This window comes from Lissotriton helveticus, chromosome 5_1 (genome assembly GCF_964261635.1).
Source record: "Lissotriton helveticus chromosome 5_1, aLisHel1.1, whole genome shotgun sequence".
NCBI classification, from domain to species: domain Eukaryota; kingdom Metazoa; phylum Chordata; class Amphibia; order Caudata; family Salamandridae; genus Lissotriton; species Lissotriton helveticus.
The window spans coordinates 1,513,827,290-1,513,853,811 of record NC_136065.1 but is presented as its reverse complement, the minus strand read 5'-3'; the positions used below and the strand labels follow the sequence as shown (position 1 = coordinate 1,513,853,811).

At 44.1% G+C, this 26,522-nt stretch overlaps 1 protein-coding gene across 2 annotated transcripts in view; it reads left to right on the top strand.

Annotated features, from left to right (window-relative positions):
- Positions 1-26,522, top strand: part of LOC144755519 (membrane cofactor protein-like) — a 584,025-nt gene that overhangs the window by 86,022 nt on the left and 471,481 nt on the right. For both annotated transcript variants that reach the window (XM_078644523.1, XM_078644522.1), the window contains exon 2: positions 12,357-12,548. In XM_078644523.1, coding sequence (XP_078500649.1) covers positions 12,357-12,548 — 192 coding nt within the window. The remainder of the gene's footprint in view (positions 1-12,356; positions 12,549-26,522) is intronic.

The window sequence follows — 26,522 nt, the reverse complement described above, 5'->3', positions numbered from 1 at the left end:
AATAAAGCTTGCTGTTGTTGATTCCTTTTAGAGGTAATAGTCTTGTTAGTATAGACAACCACAATCGCATCGTTATGATTTATATCCTGACTTTGTGCTTTGCCTGGCTGTTCACTCTTAACATATAATGTTTAAGAGTATGTATAACATGTAATTCCCTCACCTTAAAAATAATAACCCTCGTTGTTGTATGTAACGTTTCCTGTACATTGATTTTTCAAGTGTATGATTTATTGTCCCTCTGTGCGTGATGTAAAGTGCCCTAACAAACTACAATCGGATGATTAGAGCTATATAAACATTAAATAAAAACATTCTAGGTGCCATTTCATCAATATTTGTGTCATTGCTAATGCAGACGGATACATCATGCAGCCTTACAGTGCAAGCACATTCCTAACATAGTGAGTTGAACAAAACCTGCCACCAAATCATAGCTTCACTCAAAGTCCCCTTGCCTTTCATTCACTGTAATCTATAAAATACATCCCTCCTTCGAAATTTCAATTTAATATGTCCCTCTCTCCTCCTGACACAAAATATGTTTTTCATCGTCTTATCTCTTTGCCTGCCTACCATCTCCTCCTGAAAATTCCGTGTTTCAAAGTTGTTTAGTGGGACGCAGATGATTACTTTGTTAGAAATCGCTTTAACTGGCAACCCTGTTCACTTTGCTGAGGTAGCTAGCTTGCTAGGTGTTTGAGCACATAGGCGAAAGTCTATTGTGTATCTTCCAAAGTAGTACTAAGACATGCATATTACACTGACATATTTGGTTTTTTTGCTTGCCAAATGATACTTTGTGGAAGCTTGTTGGGTTTACTATAATTAGCAGTATGTCCTACAATAATCACATCTGAGCACATGTGGTCTAATGTGCAAAAAAAAACTAATACGTTTTCGTGAGCCTCCTCCTTGACCCGCTAATCTTACTTTAACATCTACATCTTGCTGTGATAAAAAAAATCATTATTCAATGCAAATATATTTTCCATGGTCTCATGTTCTGTTTTACAATATGTTTGTACGTGTTAAGTTGGAATTTAGTAGTGACATGGGATACAGCTCTTACTACATATGTTTATTTAACATGTAGCGCACATGTTTATAACCGTGTTTACGGTACATATTGTTCAGCTACAGGATCTTACATACTTTTGCAGAGATATGCTGTGTGGCTTGTTTTTCTTCCCTTGCTTTCACATCTAGGCGTTAGGCTGCAGTTGGCTCCCCTCCATGTATTACACAAAAATAAAAGGAGGGATGAAGGCCCTTTAAATCAGGTCTTTGATTTGGGTCCGGCTAGATGTTTAAATGAATAAGCCGGAGAGCGATTTTCTACGGGATGATTCGTTAACAGGAAGAAGAAAGTCCTTCTTTTATTAGGAACCCCTCACTCACCGACCTGGTCGGTGACATGCTTCATCATCGGGGCCACCCTGATGGCCGAGTGCCATCAAGGTGTGCTGCGACACCTGAACTACAGTGGAGCTGGTATGTGGGTGATGAATGCAAAAAGAAAAAATAGTGGGTGAGTTAAAAATTGTCCTGGTATGACTTATGTGAAAAAAAATTTATTCTTAGAATTAAACATTATACGTACGCCTAAAAACCACGAAAACACGCCACGATTGATAGGTGTGATTGGTTTCAACTGAAGGCTTATTTGCGCTATAAATCAGTTTTACCTACTGATAAAGCCACACTGTGCACTTCGGAATTCCTGCACCATAGAAACCATCTATAATTCAGCATGGGATGATTCAAGAAATACGAGGACACAAGAAACCTGTCACTTCACTACGTTGCAGGCTTGTAACTAGTTTGATTGTGATTACTGTATTTTCTCTTCACAGGTTTTTTTGTCTTGTATAACCACTTTTGGGTTATTATTATTTATTTCTTCGCCTAGCACCACTAAGTTTGTTGCAAAGGCACAGGGATCTGTAGGCACGGCAGGGTGTTAGTGTACCCTGACCACCCATTTCCCTGATTTTGGTCCTGAAGAAAAACCGGTAATCCCAAACACGGTTTGAAACATGTAGACCCACCACACATATATCCAGATACTTTTGGTCATAATCACACCACTAACAGTATCGCCATCTATATTTTAACATTGTCCAGTAGCTTTAAGAATAAATTTTTTTTCACATAAGTCATACCAGGACAATTTTTAACTCACCCACTATTTTTTCTTTTTGCATTCATCACCCACATACCAGCTCCACTGTAGTTCAGGTGTCGCAGCACACCTTGATGGCACTCGGCCATCAGGGTGGCCCCAATGATGAAGCATGTCACCGACCAGGTCGGTGAGTGAGGGGTTCCTAATAAAAGAAGGACTTTCTTCTTCCTGTTAACGAATCATCCCGTAGAAAATCGCTCTCTGAGCAATTTTTTTCTGGTGATACTCCTTATTATTTTTGTTAATTAAGATACCTAACCTAGGGGACCAGGAGTATTATTCCGTCCACTTCGAGGTGGATAAAATCCCTTAACTCTCTCCCAAATTGTTTTTGACATAAATGAATAAGCCCCCTCCTGCTTGCACATTGCTGCTCCATCGGAATGCAGACAACCTGTGGGTGGGTGAATGTGTCCCGGTGTCTGAAAATGACACCAAGAATTCAGCATGTTTCCCTGATCCAGCCCAAAAAGAGCTGCCGGAACCGAGTTCTGGTGTGATCCCCCCACTTTCTAGACTGGTTTTCAGTTAAAGTAATAAGTGTTAGAATCTTCCAGTATTTCAAAAGTATGCGTTCAACTTGGATGTATACAGTGACTGAAAGTACAAGTAGACCTTCTCCAGTGCAGAACCATATATATGTTCGAGTCACGTTTGCCAGTTTGTATAAATATATATGGCTTTCTCAGGAAGGACAAAGAAGCTTACAGCAGCTTCCGAGACACTCATGTTAATTAAGCCTGAATTACCTTTAAAGCTCTGGTGCAGACTGAGCCCGGCCAAGCATATGGTCTTTACCCCTGCCGTGCCCTGAACATCCCTGAGAAAGAAATGCTGTTTATATGCCAGCAGCAATGATGCTATCACACCAACTGGATCACCCTCCTTGCTGTGTTGTATGTGATTAGTGACCAGAAGACACATTTCTCTAGAATTGGTTCAAGTCCTCTTGCTGCAGCAATGGGATTCAAATTCCAATGTAATCTGCAAATTCCCTTAAACAGATACATATAGAACAATGTTATGGATGCCATTACAAAAAAAAGCCATCACATTCCACTGTAAGGGGAAGCCTGTCATCTAGAATCTGTGAACCTTGGCAACATGCTAATCTCCGCCCCCATTGGCAGTATGGATCCTATGGATTGGCTCCAGTTTACCAGCAGTGTCCATGAGCAGCAAAAGCAACAAGGTGGTTGGTCAACTCGCACCTTCTCCCAAACAATAGACTACAGGACAATTCTAGGCATGCCCTAATCGTCCCCATTCCTCCTTTGAATCTGCTCCTACCAAAGTCATGCCAGTAGGTGCAGCAGAGTAGGACTGGGAGAGAAAATCTTCCCAGGCAGCAACTTATTAGTGAATTAGAGGCCACATGCTTCTAAGAATGGAGTTGCGATTCCTAAATAGCAATTTTTAGGGAATTGCTATTTAGGAATAGCAATTCCATATGCATGTAGGAATCGCAACAAAATTGCGATTCCTACAAATCCCTTAATAGCGACTCGAAAATTGCGACTCGCTATTAAGGAATGCCTTTCTTTTCATTCCTATGGGCCTTGAGGCCCATAGGAATGAATAGGAAGTCATTCACAATTTGCGAGTGCCAAATAAGTACTTGCAAATTGCGAATGCTTTTTGAAGGGTGCTAGGAGGCCAAAAGGCCACCCTGCTGCACCCCCAAAATTGGCATGTGTGCACATGTGGTGCAGACATATGCCCTAAGGGCATAGGTGTGCGCCACATGGCACTTAGAAACTGCAATTTTATGCATTTTTCTAAGAAATGGCAAATTACCATCAACTTGAAGTTGATGGTAATTTGCAATTCCAAATTGCGAAAACGCAATTTGCGAATGCATGATGCATTGCATTTAGTCAATCACTCAGAGACTGACTGACACACACTCATGGAGGCACTTGCAAGCCCACTCACGGGCCCACTCACGGGCCCACTCACGGGCCCACTCACGGGCCCACTCACGGGCCCACTCACGGGCCCACTCACGGGCCCACTCACGGGCCCACTCACGGGCCCACTCACGGGCCCACTCACGGGCCCACTCACGGGCCCACTCACGGGCCCACTCACGGGCCCACTCACGGGCCCACTCACGGGCCCACTCACGGGCCCACTCACGGGCCCACTCACGGGCCCACTCACGGGCCCACTCACGGGCCCACTCACAGACCCACTCAGACACTTGTAGACCCAATAAGAGACTCACACACCCTCACAGACTCACTTGACACTCACAGACCCACTCAGACACTCGTGTACCTACTCACACACCCAGTGAGAGACTCACACACTCACTCACAGACCCATCTAGACACTCAAGCAGTCACTCACAAATTGACTCACACACACATGGAGGCACTCGCACACCCACTCACAGACCCACTGAGACACAAATGCGCATATGTATGTGGTATTTTGTAATGCACACCTACCCATAAGACAACGGAATGCTGTAATGGTCAAAGGCAAACATACACTCAACGTATGATGGAAGAGTTAACTGAGTTCCGGGAGTAAAAGAGTACTACATTATCCTTGTCAGTGAAGTATGTGACCAACCTTATCATAAACGGGGTGGATGCTCTAATCGGACACAAAGCTTGTCATAAGTGAGAACTGAATGACAAACTGATGCAGATGATCTGGCAACACTGAGGCACCCACACTGAAATATCTTTTCAAGTTTTCTCTATTTGTTAAGCCAAATCTTCACATTCCAATGGTGGTACCTGGAAACACATTTTAACCAATTTCCCAGATTTCTCATGTCTTAAGGAAAATTATATCTTAACTGTGCACCATCATCTTAATGCCATTATCGTGGGGCTTGAGAAAATTGCTTTAGAGACCTGGGGAACATGTTGGTGCATATTAAGATAAAGTTTAAGCCAGATCCTCATCTAATGAGTATGGAACCTGGACAGGTCTTACACAGTGACCCAAATTCACTACATCTGAGAGTATGGTTGCTGAAAACTTTGATTTGTATTACTAGTGCTGTGTGAGAACTGTAAGCAGATTCCAGGGACTGCAAGTGATTCACGACAATCTAGCTTTAGTAAAATGTTGAGATTCTCTATTTGCACTCATGCAGAGTATATTCCACTATCCATAACACACATGACATTCTACCTTACCTGTTGGATCTGGCACACCGTGGTGTGAAGGGATCTTCCAAAACAATACATTTAGCTGCCGTTGCTTGATGATTTTTTTGGGGGGAGGTAATCTAGCAAGAAGGCCAAAGAGTGTTTAAACAATACATGAATGGCATCTTTAGGAGGTATTCATTTTCTCAACCACAGAGAGATTTTATTGAAAATGTGTGGTACCTGCTTTTTTAGTTACTCAATATCGTTATTTCTAATACTGTTTCCTGACGAGCCCTAAGCACCTTATCACTTCATAAGAATTTATTTTAGAGCCTGACCTGCTTTTCTAAAAAGGGGACAAGGACTGTTCCATGGGGACTTTAGTTCATCTTTTGTTGGTTCCCTCCTAATTCTAATATAGGAATCTCATTATAGGCACATGTCTATTTGGTCCTACTTTCGTCCTGTACCTCAATCAGTCTGCCTGGGTGGTATTTAATAGTCACAGGGATATATTAATGCATGCCTCCTCAATCAAAACTACGACAACATCCAAAAGAAGTGTCTAACATGCAGCTTGTGCATATTAATATTGTGCAAACGCTCTTGCATCCTAAAGCATGCAGAATATACCTGAAACAGAGGCGTTGGTCTTGGAGATCCTTCATATTTTCTAACCTAGTTGGTTTTTCTTCTATTGAAATGGCACCATCATGTAAAATAAAGGATTTTCCGAACATAAAGAGTAAATCAATTTTCTGTTGTAAACTATGCAAAAGGCTGTTTGACCTTGTTAATAATCTGAAGGTATATTACGAGCAGTACCATTAATTACTCATGTTATTTAGTACATCAGAGTTAAATGAGTAATTGATTCCAGGTTTACAGTAGTCATTCGATCTACATTAATTAATCACACATTTCTACGGTCTGCGTATTTGGTTTGACACAGACTTTCTTTTAAGTTCCTTAAATCGAAGTGGATACCCATGAACCCGATTTCATCAATGTTACATGTAAAAGTACACACACACCCACATCCCCCCCACTCTCCCTCCATACATTGTGCATGTGGAAAACGGGGTGTCGGAAGTAGGAGGTGTATAGGTACTAAAATCCTGACTGAAAACGCTGAACATTAGGGGAGAGGGCGGATGAGGGATGAGTGGGAGTGGCACTTCTCTGTATATTATGTCTGTAAAGTTCTGGATACTCATGTGATCACGTTGACCTTGCTGGCCCACTGGAGGATCGGAGCTCAGATGGAAGAGTGGAGAGATTTGACGGTTTACCACAAACTTCTGTATTGACTCTATAACCAGGTCACTGCAGTGTAGACATCATTCTGAACTCTGGACAGAATAAAGGCTGTAATGTTTTTGTATTGAAATCAAAGCTACCAGGGTACAATGCAGGCCAAAGCCTCATCAATTCAACAGCACTGCAAGCTCCCAACCTCACCGACTAACGGTTTGGAATCATGGATATGCCGAGGTAGGCCCAAGAACAGCAAAGTTCAAATAACTATTCCTTCATGACAAAAATCACATTTGAGTCCATATGACATTCGGCACGAACTAACATAGGCAGCGATCTTAAAACAATAAAATATAACATCAACTGTAGAAAGCACGCATGTGCTGCCAACCCTCACTGGAAAAATAAACCAGGCGCTTGCCAGTGAAACAGCCCTTTGTCTAAAACAACACAACTCTTACATACAGTACATAAATGGTATAAAATGAACTGTCCACCTATCTAGCCATTAACAAGTCAGAATCTCGGTGTCTCTGCCATCGAGATACCCATTAAAGACCCAGCCCCTCCCCTCTCTGCCAATACTCCCATCTAGGGACACACTTGCTAAGCCTTCCCTATAGATGGCGGTACAAAAGGGGGGTGGTGATGGACGGAGCATCTGAACCAATCAAAAAGGATAGTCATCACCACCCCCTTTTGTACCGCTTTGTTCGCCATAAGTTGGCAGGGTATGCTCAGACGTGAGTCCCTTGCTCACTTTGCCACTGGATTCAAGCAAGCCTGGCTGAAGACGGCTGAAATGCCAGAAACCGGTCCTAGGAAGCCTGTTTCCCGTTCAGGGAAGGCATGGCTTGGCAGTTCGGGCTGGATTGTTCCCATGAGGCACAGGGTCAGACTGATTTGCTTATGGCCATGTCTGAACTGGGGTGGCAGAGTGGGCTAAAGAACGGTGATGGATTAAACCCAGATCTGTTGACTGGGTGTTAGTGTTTGATTGGTTCAGATGCTCCGTCCATCACCACCCCCTTTTGTACCGCTTTGTTCCCTTTAGATGGAGCACACAAGACTGATAGCAACGTTAACTCCTTATCCTAACACATTGAGCACTTACACCACAACCCACCCTCTACCAACCTCTCCACCCCCTGCCGCTCCTTCCAATCGAGCCGGGCTCCTATATGATCTTAAGGATACATCCCCGCCTCAAGACCCTTGTACTCCCATATTACCTCATCCAGATATCACTCGAGGTCCCCCCTCTCTGCAGGTCCCCTCCCCTCAGCTCCTATCCTTGAACCAACACCTGGTAGCGTGTCTGGACAAGTTCTCTCTCCAAGCGAACCTACTTATTCACGCATTCCATGTACTGATAGCCCTTTCATCCAACCATCTGCCCTCAAACACTCACACCCAGTCAAAAGATCTGGGTTTAATCCATCACCGTTCTTTAGCCCACTCTGCCACCCCAGTTCAGATATGGCCATATGCAAATCAGTCTGACCCTGTGCCTCATGGGAACAGTCCAGCCCGAACTGCCAAGCCATGCCTTCCCTGGACCGGAAACCAGCTTCCTAGGACCGGTTTCTGGCATTTCAGCCGTCTTCAGCCAGGCTTGCTTGAATCCAGTGGCAAAGTGAGCAAGGGACTCACGTCTGAGCATACCCTGCCAACTTATGGCGAACAAAGCGGTACAAAAGGGGGGTGGTGATGGACGGAGCATCTGAACCAATCAAACACTCACACCCAGTCAACAGATCTGTGTTTAATCCATCACCGCTCTTTAGCCCACTCTGCCACCGCAGTTCAGACATGGCCATATGCAAATCAGTCTGACCCTGTGCCTCATGGGAACAGTCCAGCCCAAACTGCCAAGCCATGCCTTCCCTGGACCGGAAACAAGCTTTCTAGGACCGGTTTCTGGAGATTCAGCCGTCTTCAGCCAGGCTAGCTTGAATCCAGTGGCAAAGTGAGCAAGGGACTCACGTCTGAGCATACCCTGCCAACTTATGGCGAACAAAGTGGTACAAAAGAGGGGTGGTGATGGACAGAATACAGTCTGTAATGTTTTTGTATTGTGAAATGTATATTAAATTCAGGTTTTAATAAAAGAACCTCTTCCTGGCATCGTCCTAAGCAATTTTCAAATCGTGTTTCCAATAGCTCTGCTTGAGACCTTAACATGCTGAGTCATTTCTAAATTCAGGATTAGACAAGTAATCAATGTATTCAATCTTCCTTCGGGTACGACACTTGCAGTTCTCATACCTATCTATTGTTCTTACTTCATGCAGTAATCTTATGCCATATAAGAGAATATTCACTAGCCACATACCATACAGTGTCAACCTATGACTGGGTCTCTTGGAAGGTCACAAGGGTGGAAAAACTGTAGCCTCAGTCGGTTTTTTAATTAATTTGAACTGGTGCTTCCAAATGTTTCAACTGTTAACTGTATTTGACTTCTAAGTAGTTGCATTGTTTGTACACTAGTAAATTTTTTATATGCCTTTGTTGAATCAAAGTACATCTTCTGGCCAACATTAACAAAAACGAAGTCTGCGACCAACTCCGGACCCATCTATCATTCAACATGGCTTTGAGGTTTTATGCTCTGGAAAAGCAATGAAATTGCATTGTAAAAACTAAAAACAAGCATTTTCAATGCAAAAGGCCTTGCATTTGCGATAGTTTAAGCTATTGGCATTGTAAATGACAAAGCCTTTTATTTGTGTCTTTTTAAAAGCAACACATGTATAAAAGGCATTGTCATTTCTAATACCAATAGCTCAAACTCTTGCAAATGCAAGCCAACTTTTACGGTGGCTGCACCCCTTTCTTTAGACACTGCTCACGATGTTAAGGTTACAGCGACCAGCATGTAAAGAAAGAGGTGTGGCCAACATTAAAGTGAAAGCGCGATGTGGGGCACTTTTACTCCCCCAAAAAAAGAATGTTTCTGTAGCATGGCTGCTAAAGTGAAGGCAGACAGTGCTGCAAATTCAATAAATAAAGAAGCGCGGCCATAAATTAATTAAATAAGCGCGGCACCTAAAGTCAAAGTGGACCGTGCTGCATATTAAATGAAGAACCGCAGCCGTAAATTTAAAAATAAGTACATTAATAATAACAATATAAAAGAGGGCAGCATGCTGCGACGTGTGTGGAATAGGGGAAGCTAATTAAAGAAAATAGTGCTCAGCAACTAGATAAAGCAGACCAAGTCACACCAAAAGTAAAAACTCCAGTCGTCCTTATGAAATGTTACAAATGTAGACAAGGCGGTACCAAGGAGGTACTAGTAAGCCTATACAGGAATGAAAAGTAACGATTTTGAAAGGACTGTAACAGGAGCCAATTAAAAAGATGGGCGGAGCTTTTATTCCATACCTCTGTATGGCATGCCTCGGAAAGCAGAGCATGCTTTGCCCAGGCTCAACCTAAAAATGGGCTACTACAATGAGCTGCTAAAGACTTTGCATTATTGATACGACTTGAACTCTTGATTTGTTTAAAATTCGAGGCACAAATTCCTTCTTTGTTTTGACGGAGATAACAGATTTCATTTGGGATAAGCCCTGATGCAGCCATTCCAATCTGGTGGCAAATCAATGAAAGGCCCATTCTACTATTGTACCTCTCTCAATAACATTTTTAAAAAAACACTTGCCATTGTTCTAGATGCCTACCTTGGTGCACCACGTTAACCCTGAAATAGTGTCACTATCCCCTCACTAGGGTCTCTTTCACTGTCCTGAAAACTGTAGGAACAAGTGTCATTAATGCCAATAGGGCTGGCTTTAAAACAATGTTGTATGGTAATGTGAATCATTACAAGTAGGGTGGGCGTAGAGATGTATTTATGTGGAACCAAAGAACTATTGAATAATCTTAATATTGGGGTTGGTTGAAAGGTCAAATGACAGTTGGACTGTGAAGCCAGACTTACAAATCCATGTAGGTTAATGATTGCCCACCTCCCGTCTGTGCTGCTGCCAGAGGAAAAACAACGTAAATTCTTTGGTTATCTAAAACACTTTAATAGCATTCTGATGTTGTATGTACCTCTGAAAGTTCATGGTTATGCAGTTGGAAAAATAAACAAAATGATCACAGCTGCATGGGGGGGGCCAAGCACTTTTTTGTGGTAGCACACTCCTTATGCCCTAACAAAACATGTACTCCTGGCTCCCAACATGTGGTTGGAGCCAAAGCCCCTCTCTAGTGATGCTCACATAATGGTCTGGTGACCAGTGCGCTGTCAAGCCAGATGATGAAAATGACGTGCAACAAGCTGTCAGCCTTCCTAAAGCATAATCACATACTAAATATTTCATTTTGGACCACTATGAATATCGTTTTAAATGGCGCGAGTCCACAGAATTAAAAATGTGCTTGTGTGTAGCTACAAAACGTCTGCAACATACCATGTAATTGAGAAGCAAAAGTATCCGTGCCTTCAAAATGTTCACTATTCTTATCAGGGTAGTAGCTGTCCCATCCTGAAACAAAACCATAATTGTTTTCTATGACATGAAAACAGATGGTATGAGAATGTGCAGAATTTTATCTCCCAGTAAGATAGTTAAACTTTCTCTAAATCTCAAAATGGGCAAGAACACCTGCCACAATTCTGTGGTCCTGAGTTTTGCAAATTTGAAATGCTTGGGCATCCTTAGATTGGACAATTTCCATGCATATGTTTTCCTGAAAACCCTAGATATTAGGGGTTCTTAACCTTTTGACTCCTGTGGACCACCACATAATTATTGGAATCCGGGGACTCCCACTGAGTCATTACTGGAAGTCTGACACCAGCCTAAGCAATTTTTGATGAGATGAACCACAAGGAATAGACAAAAAATACAGAAGAAAGAATTCATCCAACAAATAAACAGATTACATTTGTATATACATGCCAAACATTTTTAAAAAATCTAAATTTTAATTTTAATGGGAAGGTTGGAGCTTCTCTAAATTCAATTGTGGACACTCATCATCCATCCTACACTGTGTTTGTTGCATGTGCGCTGCTCCCACAAATCAATCTGAGGATACTAACTTAATTTTTAGCCGCATTTCCAAATTCCTTTACATTTACAGAACATTTTATTTTTTTCAGTTTTACACTTCTACTTTAGTCATATATAGTTTGATAATCTGTTAATATTATTTAATTCTCTAAGCAGTCGCGGACTAGCTAAGTAAGCTTCCCGACCACCCTGGGTCCTTGAACCACAGGTTAACCGCTTCGCTACGGCGGAATGTCTGCGGAAAAAATGATGCGTTCGCAGTTTGGACTGCCCCCAGCCGTACTCCGCATACACCCACCATGACATCAGACGGCCAGCAGCCGTCCGACGCATGGAAAAGGTTAAGAACCACTGTCCTAGATGTTGGGTGCATGTTCAAATGTTGTTTGTCATCCGCAATACTCCAGCAGCCCCGTAGACATCCTGGATTGATTCACTATTTCCTATTAGAACAAGGTAGTACAATATGATATTACCATTTAGTTGGTTTAGATTATATTTTCTTTTGGAAGCCAATTCTCCCCCACACACACATTTACCAGTAAGCAAGAGAGGTGTTGGAATGTTCTTGTTTCCAAAATAGAACCCAGCCGTTTAGCACATATGGTTTTAGACAAGTTGGTGGCTTGCATGTTGTGTCAACTACATTAAGCTCCCAAGTGGCTCTCAAACCGTAAGGGGAAAAGAAGAAATGTATTATTTTTTGATGTACTTGTCTATCGAGACTAGTCTAACATTCATTGGTTTTGACAATGTGTTTTCTAGGCAGCTGTCCAAAACCACCAAGATTCGACTATGGGGAACTGGAAGATTCATATTTGAGCATGGCTGAGTTTCCTGTTGGCACCAATGTGATTTATAAATGTCGTCCAGGCTATATATTGATACGAGGCAAAGCAAAGACTATTACATGCCTTAGTACGTTGGCCTGGTCAGTAATCCCAGAGTTCTGTGAAAGTAAGTGGTTTGTTTATATGTTTATTGTGTTGTTCCATTGTGTTTCTTAACTCCCTGTTCCTCATACTTTGTGTTGGGAAGAACCCAAACTTTTTTCAAAATGCATGCCAATTTCTTACAGTTGGTAATTTATTATGTTTCACCTGAAACAGCATATACACTGTGACTTTGCAGGATCTTTTGTCAGTTAAAAAAATGAAAAAGGGCTTAGAGCCAGCCCGTTACTTACAATACTTATAATCGATTGGCTTAATCATCACTCAGTTTCCTGCTTCCTAATGTTTATCACATGCCGATTTCACTTTCTGTGTTTCATGTGTTTGCCTTTTTGGTGGAGCGTGGACCAAATACGGATTGTCTTCATTAGTTTCCTTCAGCTGCTTGTGGTTGGATTCAGATATTTTTTGTTTGTTCTTTCCCCCCCCCCCCCACCCCCATGTCGTTATTGCTTGCACCAGTCCACACCTCCCATTATTGTTTACCAACCTCACCCTTCCTGCGCATTTTGGGCCTTCAGAGAACTATTTAATGGGAACACGAATAAGTACTTCTCTGTTATAGTTTAGATTGAACTCTTTTTTGTGCATTAGTGGCTCAGCAAATGAGAAATACAAAAACCCATGACGAACGCCGTGTGCTGAAAAAAGCTACATTCACATAATCTGCCTGCTATTTAATATTAAGAATGATGCACTCTGTATACGTACGGAAATACGATCTTGTGGCAGGAGGACACTTAGGGCTCACGCTTTAGAGTGTGACACGGTGTGAGTGTGCGTCCCTTTGTGAAATGCCCTTTGATGTTCACCAGCCATCCTGTAGAGATTTGATCTGCAGGTTACCTGGCCAATGATGTTTGCTGAAAGCGTATTTGGTTTGACGGTTGTTGTTGAATTGTGTCAGTGGGTAACACCCTCATTCTTGTGGTAATCTGTTAGCCAGTACAGAATTATCACTCGGGCAAACACATCTGTATACCTCATACCAGGCTACAATGTAGTGCGAGAGACAGCAGGAACCAAGGAAAACAAAGGGCCGCAGGAAACATGTGGACGAGGAAGGACAGGGTAGACGAACATGAAGTAAATATATCAAGGAGATTTAAGGAAATGTAGAGCATATTCAGCACCATTAATTATTAAATCACATTAAGGAATGGGGCTACGAATGATGCAAAAGATGCAGTGGTGCGGGGACCCCTGGGTAAGGCCCACTGCAGTCCAGTGTTGGTGGTCGCTTACAACCCATCCATTTTCCTCTAGTTACGCCAGATCACAGTGCAGTTACATTACATCTTTACATTTATGTTTGTCACGTTTTGTTCGAGCAGAAGCAAATTACAGTGTGATGGGGGGAAACCGAGATACATAACTAGGGGGTTGTCCAGTAGATCTGTTGGTGATGATGATAGTTTTCATCCCCAAAAATGTTCTGTCATTCTGACGCCTATGATGCGTTATTTATCAGGTGCAGCTCAGTAAAGCTAACCTTTGGCGGTCACCAGCCACCCGCTTTAGAGAAAATTACTTCAGAAAGACAAGTGGGAGGGTCGAGAACTTTTGTGCTCATACAGATCGTTTTGTTTAGAACTGTATGTGTGCAGCAGATGCAGTGGCACCGGGGCCCAGAGGCCAGAGGGAACCCTGATTATTGCTGTATTTTATCATTCAAGCAGTAGCCAGGTGAGCCTTCCCTTCCTTGCACTAAGACCAATTACACATTGGCTACACTGCTGATGTAAATATTTTAGTGTTGGAGGTGCTGTTATTGGGGCATGGAAAGATGCCCCGGGGTAAAGGGTTAGCAAGCCTACTGAACACGTTAAATTAAACACATTGAGTCACACATATTTAGAAGAAGCAGTTATGAAACTGAACTCCGCAGCCGCCTGAAACTGAACTCTGACAAGACGGAAGTCCTCATCCTTGGATCATCACCCTCTGCCTGGGACAACTCCTGGTGGCCCCCTGCCCTGGGCAGCGCACCCAAACCGACAGACCACGCACGCAACCTGGGCTTCATCTTGGACTCCTCCCTCACCATGACCAGACAAGTCAACGCCGTCTCCTCGTCATGCTTCAACATCCTGCGCATGCTACGAAAGATCTTCCGGTGGATCCCCACCGAGACCAGGAAGACGGTCACCCAGGCCCTCGTCACCAGCCGACTGGACTACGGCAACGCCCTCTACGCCGGAACCACCGCTAAGCTCCAGAAGAGACTCCAGCGGATCCAGAACGCCTCAGCCAGACTCATCCTCGACATCCCACGACACAGCCACATCTTCGGACATCTGAGAGACCTGCATTGGCTCCCCGTCAACAAAAGAATCACCTTCCGCCTCCTCACCCACGCACACAAAGCCCTACACGATCAAGGCCCCAGCTACCTCAACAACCGCATCAACTTCTACGCTCCCAAACGACACCTCCGATCAGCCAACCACGCCCTCGCCGCCGTCCCCCGCATCCGAAGAACGACAACGGGAGGGAGGTCCTTCTCCTACCTGGCCGCCAAGACCTGGAACTCCCTACCGACCGACCTGCGCCTGACCCAAGACCACCTCTCCTTCAGGAAGAAGCTCTAGACCTGGCTATTCGAGCAGTAGCAGCACCCCCCCCCCCCCCTAGCGCCTTGAGACCCTCCGGGTAAGTAGTGCGCTATATAAATGCCTGTGATTGATTGATTGATTGATTGATTGATTGGTTATAGCCCCATCACTGCCCTTCCCCACTCTTCCTTTACTCGCAACCCCTTATCTACCCCTCCCGACTACTAGCACTCTCCACCATGTACCCTTTCCTAGGATACATTACAGTTCCTTCTCCCCGTCCTTGACCAGGAATTATCCATCAAACTCCAGAATAAAGGATACCAAAGAGAATAATTCAAAATATGAGGAAATGCGCCTGAAATAGCAAAAGGGAAGCATTATTGGAAACACTTCATAAATCATCAAGCAGCAGGATTACTTGTGTGATTGCGTTCATCCCCTGATTCAGTGACATAAAAAAGATTATCAACAAAAAGTGAAAAGTGTTGATGTTTGCTATGGGACTCCCTGTCCCGTAATACTTACTGCTCGCAAGGAGGCGCCTGAGGCTCCTGGGGGCAGGTCTTCATCAACCTCTTAGTAGCGCGGCCCGACACCCACAGCGTGGGATGTGTTGCTGTTTGCTTTGGCCCTCCCTGTCCTGTAATACCGCGTGCCAGGAAACACCTGCTGCACCTAGGGTTAAAACTTCATCAACCATTTTCGCGGCCCCAACACCCGCAGCATGGGATGTGTGCCCAGGCGAAGACCACCCAGATGGCAGACCGGCCTAAACATGGTGATCTACCCTCCAAAATAAGGATAAAATAAGCCCCCAGGGGAGTGATCCTTGCCTAAGGGGTCGCTCTCCCAACAATCACTACTAAACATCCCTAGTGTCCAGTAGTACAAATTCCTGCTCCACGATCGCAGCCACAGCAGGAAAACATTCTAAACAGACAGAGAGGGAAAGTCCTTTCCCCCTGCATCTTTAGACCTAGAACCTCTCCCCCCCCCCCCCCTCCCCTCGAGAAGGGCTCACCGTAAGAGTCCTTTCTCTAAATACGCTGTAAGCAAATGACTTCCAGCATGTTGCCGGCTTCTCTTGATGAGATCGGCGCGCCTTGCACGGCAGAAATCATCAGATCGCAGAGGGAGGGGTGGGGGTGGCAGCGGAAGCGCTTTCGCTACCATCCCTGGTAGGGGGGAGAGGCAAAAGGGATGGTCTGATGGGGGCCGCGCAGTGCTTCCCCTGTGGGCAGGTGCTACCATGTCTGAGGATGGAACCGATCCATCCACGGCACTGAAGCGGTTAAGAGACACCACCCATGTGGCGCCTATAACATCGGGCAATTTACAGAAATAACCAAAGAAATCGACCAACGGTTATCCCACAGATAGAAAGTATAGGACCGAATAAATTGCAATATCAATTATTGTATCTGCCATATCTAATATCCATGTAAAATGCTTTATGACGGCATGACTACAAGACCAGTCAAAATTAGGATTAATCAACATAGAGGTATTATTAGTTGTCAATGCACAGTAACTAGATATACTAATCCTTAAATTACAGGACTTCCTTAACATACAAAACAGTTTACTGACAAAAAACAATGGCTGGTCTTTAAACTCTGCCCAGGCATCAACGGTCTTAATGACAAAATACCCTGGACATCACTTTCCATGAAATAATTTAAAGTACATTTTGATGACCATTATAATGACCTATTGCAACAATATATGCCACTAGCAAACAATGTTTCAATGATTACACCTGAATTTCCTTTTTTCTATACTCTTGAGATCAGCAGAAAGCATAATACTGTTTCTGTATAGTATTTTGTATTAAAGATTAAATATAATTTAGATCACCAAATATTTTCCATCAGAAAATATTGCTTACGCAGTACTGTATTGTTAACTTTCATAGTATGTCATTCCAAACGAACCTATGTAGTGGGACCTATTGACAATAACATTTTTGATCAAGACATCAAATCACTCCTCCCGTAACTACACACTTCCAGGGCATACGTATATACACGGTCACTATTGAATTGTCTTTCAACTCTATTGCATTTTTTATGAGTGATTTTTTTTCTTTTTGAAACATTCAATAACTTTTTCCGCTTAATTTATGTCATCCCCATTTTTAAGAAGCTCATAGTACAGATGTTGTATATCTTAGAGGGGGCCCATGGTTCCAAGGTAAGAGCCAACACTCATGCAGCCTTGTACATACGTGTGGCGCGTCTCAAACCCAAGATGGTGCCCACACCAAGTTGTGTGGCATTTTTAATTTGCACCAGAATCCTGTTAAATACTGAAAACACAAGGACATGATGGACAGAGCACTGAAGCATTTTAGATATTGGCGTAGCAAGGGGGGTGGGGGCGGTCTGCCCTGGGTGGCACAAGTTTTGGGGGCGGCGGCTGCCTCCCGCTCTTACCTGCCGTCTCGGGCAGCAATCACACACCCCCACAAAGTGGCCGTCGCCTGTCTGCAATTTGGGCTGAACCTCGCCGGCACCCCCAGTCAATGCTGCAGCGGGCGGCAAACACAGGGACTGCCCCGGGCACGCAAAGGGCTAGCTACACCACTGGTTTCAGACACTCAACCCCAGTCACAAATCTGGGTTGAATCCATCATTGTTGTTTGGCTCACTTCGCCACCCAGTTCAGACACAGCCGTGGGCAAATCCGTCTTGACCCTGTTCCCTATGTGTTTGCCTTTTACATGTTGTATGCCATATCTTTTTCTAAACAGGTCCCACGGATTCGAGGTCTCCTTTGTGAGACTTTTGACATGTTTTTATTTACCATCAAATGACATGTGGCTAAGAGCACAAGTAGTCTAACCATTTACACATGACTAGTAAGTCCAACCTAAGAGTAGATTAGGGTACAAATAGAAGGACCTGAAGAATTGCCATCGACCATTTTGAGCGCAACAATCAAGAAAAAAATGGTGACCTCCGCATAAGAACGTAAGGTTTATTGCTTTCTTACCTGGTTCATAGTATTATTTTAAACCATGGAATGGGTTTCCCGCAAAAAAATTAAATTTGGATATTTGCAACCCATTGCCAATTATAACCTCCTCCTTTTTTTTACCAATCTACCACATCGACTCCAAATGATAGGTGTTCGGCATCACTCTACGGTTTAACCATCATTATTCTGAGTAAAAATATCTCTGCCAAGGAGCCCCTTTATTACAAGGACCCTGCTGGGCAATGCAGCACCCACCCAACGAGGAGCACATCCCAAAGATAAAGCATGCCACCTCAGTGGGTGAGGGCCAGTGCATTCTATAAGGTATACTCCCACTGTCTGACCTCCATGACCAACACCAGTCAAGTGTTGATCAAATAACGGAACAGCACCCTGAGTGCAGACTGTCCCAACATATGACAGCCAAGGTATCTTCATGCTATTTTCGCAACTTGTCTAATAACAAGTTGGTTTAAGGTCGCAATGGGATTAGTCCAAACAGAGATCCAAAGTAGAAGCGGAGCAAGTTGATAAACCCATCTAAGAATGGGAGACCCAGCTCCTTGTGAGAAATGCAGCTGGAGCTGGAGAGAGAGACTCAAAAGTGGGTGGAGACAAAGGCTGTCTTCTAGCTGCGTCATACAGTGCAACCAACACACATTGTCTATTATCAATTTCTAGTAAGGGGGCAAGTGGCTTACTGCCAATCACAGATGATAAATTAAACAAGGTACCTACAGATTGCCACCGTTTTTGACTCTTGACAAACAAGTTATGACTCCTGGAGTTGGAAGGATAAAAATAATAGCCAAATAGTGGAACTGGGAAATCTTCAATGTTCTGTTGCCATTGATGAAAAAGACTCCTAGAGAAGAACTGCATCGACCATAATCATAAATTTGGATTTATTAAAATGTGTCTCCAAATTATGATTCAACATAAAATCAAAAAAAATAAAAACACTAATCGGGAGCTCCAGGTTTTTAGGGGTATATGCCATTAAAACCGCAATACCTGTGAACAGTAAAACCAGGACCAGAGTGGATTTAATTAAGGCCACATCCAGACCACATTAAACCTAATGCTTATTCAAATTATTAATGTAAAGGAGAAACAAGATGGGTGCTAAAAAACAAACCTAACTAACTCCCAGCTCAAGTTTAAAGGGGGCCGAAAGTTCACTTTTGGGACCAAAGCACACTTAAAACTTCAAATCTAAATGTAGGTCAGCAAGAAAGTGCACCGAAAAAACATCTAGTACCAGCACTAGTAGGGATGACCAAAGCTTTGACTGATTAACTCGATCAAACTCACTAGAAGAATCCATTAAGGCCAAGTAAATGGCGCACTGCTTGACTGTTACATATTTACCTAATATCAGATAAAGATTAAAGCATTGCTCCAGTGTACCTAGACCTTCACAAACTCCAAATTGACAAGGGTTACAAAATATAATTCACCACTGTCCATTCACTGATTCTACTAAAAATATGCCCTGCCAGGACTTTCATGGTTAAATCAACAAAAGAAATGGGTATAGAGCAGCTGGGGTGCTGCCGGTACTCCTTTAAAAAAAAAAATGGGTACAGTAGCTGCCGATTTCCAGGAACGCTGTCTGCGATTGTCAAAATCCTTAGTAAGCAGTGGTGTCCATAAATCAGTATTGCATTAAAAAAAGATCCATGGGCACCCCCTCTGGCCTCCAGGTACCTTACCTGACTGGCTCTCGTGAAAGCCAGGGATAACCTCACATTGTTCAATGGTTAAGCTGACGTCTGTACCTGTTTGGAACAGATTCTGTAATCTAACAACAGGACAGGAGGTCAAATGATAAATATGGAAAAAAATGGTTAACCCATTGTTCTGAAGTAAGATGTACTCTTGTGCTAGATAAATTAACATCACTGTCTGTAATGGCCATAGTAGTGTTACAGAACGATTTGATATTTTTAGTATCACAGACATACATTAAGGAGTTACATTTTAGTTTATGATTAACATTTTTCCTATTTTAATGGCTGTTCTGTATAAAGCGTGGCAGGATGAAATTGCCGCTACATACTTAAATTCAGTTTTCAGAGCTATCCATGAGTGCCTCCTAGCCACAGATTAGGGCGCATCAAACCACTTTGGCTTGGAATAGGAAGAGTTATGTTATGTTATGGCTTAAGTAATAATAGTTTGATTTAGCGAAAAATATCAACAGATGTAATTAAAATTAGGTCGCCCAGGTTACATTGTCAGACCGACAAATATCGAAATGTGCAACATTGTATTGAATAAGGTATATTAAAAAAACCACAGGTGTCATCCAATTTCCACAACAACCTAGGTCCATCAGAAGTTGTGACAAAAGAATAATTGTCGTTTGGTGAATGATGGAGATTGGCTAAAGGGGAGCGGGTTGTGATCTGTAGAAAGTCTGTTGATAGTTTCACAGGATAAAAGATGCATTAAAAGGCTCTGTGAAAATGAAGATATAGTCAATCACCGAATTTCAACTGTGGCCAGAATAGATTGGTATGGTACAACTACTGATATGATCGTAAATGTCCACCAAGTCCTTCTCATTGACGAAGTTATAAAAGTTCCTGACCTCTAGGATCACAATAGTCCATGTTCAAACTATCGAAATGTGGCTCAAACTGATTAACAAAATAGAAATCCCTGCTAACTTGGCAAGGATATGCCCTCCTAGAACAAGGTGTGGCCTGCTTGAGCATGAATGGTTGTTATCTTACTATGCATTACAAAAACTGATAATTGCAAATGTTGAAAGATGAAAAATAATCATTATTGAAATTAACAAGTAAAGCATAAAAGCCACTGTAAATTTGTCCCGAAACCCCAGAATAAACGGACAATGAGTATTTCAATAATTAACAGTAGATTTTAACTGTAGCTTGAACCATGTGGCCAGGCCATCCTTTGTCTGCCCAGAGGATGAGGGAGTGGCTGGAATGGGATGTGAGTAGTAGTTTTTACATGGTAAAAAAGAGGCGCCCAGCTTTCTTGAAATAAAACCATATTAAACTGCCCAATAAAGGCAAGCCATTCTGTAGAGTACATTTTAGCTTTCAGCCCAGCTTTAATCCAGCTATTCATATTCAAGGTGGAAGGCAAATTAAGCATCCCGGAAGAAGAAACAAAAAGCGCTCCTCCGGGCACAGAATTGCTGCTGGCCATAAGGGTGGCTGTGGAAGAGATGGGATTTAACTTCTGTCTAGGGTGAATGGAGGCAGCTACATGCGGTGCATAATTTGGTCAGTCCAGGTTTTCTAAACTCAACAAATGAAGAGATCTATTTTCCTGGTCAATAATGGATTTTCTATAGAGAACCAATTCTTTGAGAAAGTCACCATCCTTTGCATGTTGCAGTTTGCTGGGATGCCTATAAAAGTAGCCAAGTTGTAAAGCTACTCTGGGCAAGTTACTCTTATTTTAGAGATTTAATTGGGCAACAAGTAAGTCACCATCCATGAATTTTCTAGAGGAACTCCAACAATAAACTCTTCTTGCAAACAAAATTTAGCTAGAATTATTTACATTAAAGTTCAAATTCTTGGTCAGCCAGTGGACTGCTTTATGCTTTAATTGATCCCCATTTTCGACTGAATCAGTAGGCAAATGTGGGACCATGGCTAAAATAAGCTTCAGGCAGGAGGCATAAAGTGGACATCTTACGAAAACTGTAATTCAAACATTGCATGAAAGATGGCATTGGCTGCGGACCATTGACTTGTGCGCCTCAATGATCAGTTGTGAGCGTTGAAGGGCTTGGAGTGGGGCGAGTCCTTGAATTGGAGGTAGAATTGGCGATATCAGGCACTACAGAAGGTGGAGCTGTACATGAGTGAGAGGCAGACGAGTCAGGTCCCAATACAGGCCCTGAGTGTAGAGTGCCATCGTTATCCAGTATTGGGGTATCTTTCATAGATACACATGCCTGAATCATCCCCGCCGTCGAGGTGGAAGTCTCACGGTACAAATAAAATATATACACAATAGTAATAAAATATCATACAGTAGGCTATAATGGACCATTAAGTCAATACACTAGCCTATACTCATCCTTTTGTAAAAATAACCAAATTTGGAACCCAGCCAATCAGGTTCCAGCACCCTCTACAACACTCCACAGAGAGGCAAGTCCCCCAGATTTTCTACCGCACGTCGTGTGACAGGGAGTGTCCCTGAACTCTGCTCAGTTTTTTCTCAAAGTTTGCTGAAGACTGAGAGTTAAGGATGTCTGAATCGTCAAAGAAAGGATTATTCTTACCTTGTGGTTCCTGTGGGAAAAAGAGACTGCATTTTTAGGATCCCCACAAGGTATGTATATACTGTTTGTATCCTTCTTATAAGGTGAAGGACTGCAGGATTTGTAGAACCCTTTCCTCAAATACCCTACACGATAGAGAGGACAGGTTATTGATCTGGCTGGAGATGATGAAGGTGAGATCTGAAGTGCTGTCTGAAGAAGATGATATTGAGAGCCTTCCGTCTAAAAAGAGAGATAGATCTGAAGAACCACCTGAAAGAGCTGGCAAATCATCAAAAAAGTCTCATCAGCAGCCGAGCAAGATGGCCGCAGCCTAACGGGGCTCCGAGGGTGAGATCGTCTTCCCAGTAATCCGCGAAATAATCTGTCTGTAAAACTGTACCCAGAGCCACTACCAAGGTGGACAAGCTGAAGCAGAACGTAGCGACTCGGCGCCAGTGAAAATCGAAGGGCGCTGGGCTGAGCTACAGAAGGACGCGAAATGGAAAAACAAGGGAAACCCTACTCACAGCGGAACCAGGGCAGTACGTTTATATAGAAAAACAGTGGTTCCTATGGCATACGATTTTATACAACTTTATATTTATAACAAGCTCAATGGCAATGAAAACATTGGAGGGAGGGTGGCAGAAAAAAGAGAGACGCACAACTGTACCATGAAGGATATTTCCTTATATTTAAGAATTGATAATAAGAAATACATATGATTAAATTGCGACATACAAATATTGTACAAAGTGCAGTGTATCCCAAGTGAATAGTGAGCGAAACAAAAAACGTGTATAACAAGGTGAACTATACAGGTTTCGGCTGTGAATATTTACAAAGACAGGAAACTAGACTCTAAACCAGTTATATCAACAAATGATTAGCCAGCTGCTATAAAATTATAGAAACTGTGTTGGTCTGATTTGTTTCCTAGGGCGTCGACGGCGTTTCGACCATTAGAATAAAGGTCTCATCAGGACTGGGCAGTGAGGGACATCTTGCACCAGGGTGTAAATGGCCCATGCGTGAAGAAGTAAACTGAATTTACTTACAGTGAACCCGGCCGGGCACACTGTAGGCACAGCTGGTAGCGTGTCTTTATTTTAAGTATTCGCGGTCAATGCCGTTCCACCGCCAAGTATCACAGATTTGCTTAGCGCTTTTGACTCGTGCTGCTCAATGGCTGGCTCCGATCAATCGTCTGGTACACTTCGTACCAGACGATTGATCGGAGCCAGCCATTGAGCAGCACGAGTCAAAAGCGCTAAGCAAATCTGTGATACTTGGCGGTGGAACGGCATTGACCGCGAATACTTAAAATAAAGACACGCTACCAGCTGTGCCTACAGTGTGCCCGGCCGGGTTCACTGTAAGTAAATTCAGTTTACTTCTTCACGCATGGGCCATTTACACCCTGGTGCAAGATGTCCCTCACTGCCCAGTCCTGATGAGACCTTTATTCTAATGGTCGAAACGCCGTCGACGCCCTAGGAAACAAATCAGACCAACACAGTTTCTATAATTTTATAGCAGCTGGCTAATCATTTGTTGATATAACTGGTTTAGAGTCTAGTTTCCTGTCTTTGTAAATATTCACAGCCGAAACCTGTATAGTTCACCTTGTTATACACGTTTTTTGTTTCGCTCACTATTCACTTGGGATACACTGCACTTTGTACAATATTTGTATGTCGCAATTTAATCATATGTATTTCTTATTATCAATTCTTAAATATAAGGAAATATCCTTCATGGTACAGTTGTGCGTCTCTCTTTTTTCTGCCACCCTCCCTCCAATGTTTTCATTGCCATTGAGCTTGTTATAAATATAAAGTTGTATAAAATCGTATGCCATAGGAACCACTGAGCTACAGAAGGAAGCAGATTGCGGCCTGATCGGTGCGCGGCAGCCGGGGACTCGATTTTGAAGACTGACTCACGAAGTCGCCTGGTGACTGGAGGCGCGAAACGGATGGTGGCGGCGAGGACCTGCGGGCAGCCGAGATTGTGCAGAACTCATTGCCGGCTAAGGTGGGACTGGCGCCAAACGTTGATTGCGGTCTCCCCTTCCCCCCCCCCCCCCCCCCCCCCCCCACCGGGGCATCGGAGGTAGGGGCTCGTGCCGGTCTGACTTCGCAAACAACAGTGGGTCACCCGCTGTGCCTTGGGTCGCGGGAGGAGGCGGGTAGACTACCGATACAGTGGCGGCTGAAGATCGCAAGCGGAGGGCTGGTAGGTGGAACAGCCTCCCGACCGGCTGCTGAACCGGAGTGAGACCGGCGAGTGCTTGCGTGCGGGAGGTGAGGCCTGCTGACATTAAGGCTGGGACGCAGTGGAATCGTGGCCCCCACCCCCTCCTGGTGCATTGCTGGATGACGCCCATGTCAAAAGAGACACTGGACTACCAGCGCATAGGAGTGAAGCTGCCGCATTACAGACGAAGAGGTACAGCGCTGGGGGCCAAAACAGTGCCAAGCACCGCCGGGACAGACGTGCACATAGACCTGTGTGAAAAGTGCCGTGTGGCGTCGGCCTTGCTACCTTCAGAAGCCCATTTTCTCAGGGAACCGGTGGAGGAGATGAGGGACCCTGCCCAAATGCTGTAAGGGTCTGGGGAAGAGGATACACGGCGGTCGTGGTGTCGTCCAGGACCTGTAGAGCTAGCCTCCAGGCTGTGTGAACAATGGTTGGGTACCCCGAGGACTTAGGGTGGCAACGAACGACAGCTCGGCGTCGGGGAACATTACTGGAGTAAGGACACCTGAAGCCGTTATATAAGGCACGAGCATAAAACAATAATGACATTAGCGCCAAGAAACCGCCAGGTAAAAGCGCGCTTTATAAGTGTTTTTAAATTCAAATTCAAATTCAATGACCATGGGATTCCCTTGGTTCCCCCCACCCCTGGTGGCAGTGATGATGTGAGGACGTATGGTGAAAACACGCAATAAATAAACGAGGTGTTGGATGTGAGATTACTTCGGAGCTGTTGCTGGGAGGCCCCCAAACCACTTCTTCTATATCCTGCTCAAGCGGACAGATGCTACAACATACTAAACAATGAATGGCAAAAGCTCCCACGCGAATCAGCAAAGTAAGCTGGAAAAATTTGCATATACTAAAGACTTCCCTCCATTGCCAGGAAGTAAAGGACAGGCTAAAAAAAATAAAGAGGAGGGTGGTGGTCCTAAGGTGACACTAGAAGATATCATGGAGGCCCTCCATAAAGTACAAACAACGGTGGGTTCCATCTCAACTGATGTCACGCTCCTGCGAGCGGACTTTCAGAAAATGTCTGCCAGGGTGACGGAGGTGGAGCAGTTGACACCCGCCCTTTCCAAAGACTCCGCAACCCTGATTAAAGAAGGTGACGCAATTAGAGGCGGAGAACAAGCGTATGGCGGCGAAACTAGATGACCAGGAAGGACGCTCCCGTCACAACAATGCTCGTATTACGGGGCTTCCGGAATCGGAAGGGGGCCCTGCTATGGACCTTTACATTGAAGACCTCATAAAAACACGCATGCAGCCTAAGGGACTCTCGGCCTTCTTTTCGGTGGAGCGGGCGCACAGGGTGCCGGGTGGCAGGCCAAGGCATGGGTCCCCCCGCGTCCAGTGTTGGCCCACATCTTCAATTTGCGTGATAGAGACGCCATTCTTCAAATGGCCAGGGTAGCACCGCCCATCCGCGTGCAAAACTCTGTGATCTCGTTCTTCCCGGACTATACGGCGGCAGTCTCGGCACGCCCCAGAAGCTTCTTCGAGATCAAAAAGGCACTGAGAGCCCGCGAACTATCTTATTCCATGCTCCTCTCGGCGAAGCTCCGAGTAGTGGCTGAGGATACAACCTGGTTCTTCGACATGCCGGAGGAGGCTGCTGGCTGGCTGGAGGGGTGGCAAACGGCGCAAAAGCCCGGAAAAACGCAGAGAGGGCGAAGGCGTCTGGTACGAGATGGTGACTCGGAGACCACGGAGCAAGATGGAGTGGACGATGAACAATCGCAGAAAGAAGCAGGAGGATGAGCTCTTTTAAACAGCACCGCCTCCATGTAGGGTGGATATCCACTGTTCACTATTTTCATCCCACTCCGGCACGGCGTCCGCAGCTACTTCACCTTGCTTTAACGACCGTAATGGAAATGCTGATGCATAAGGACTCTGGGACATGGGGATC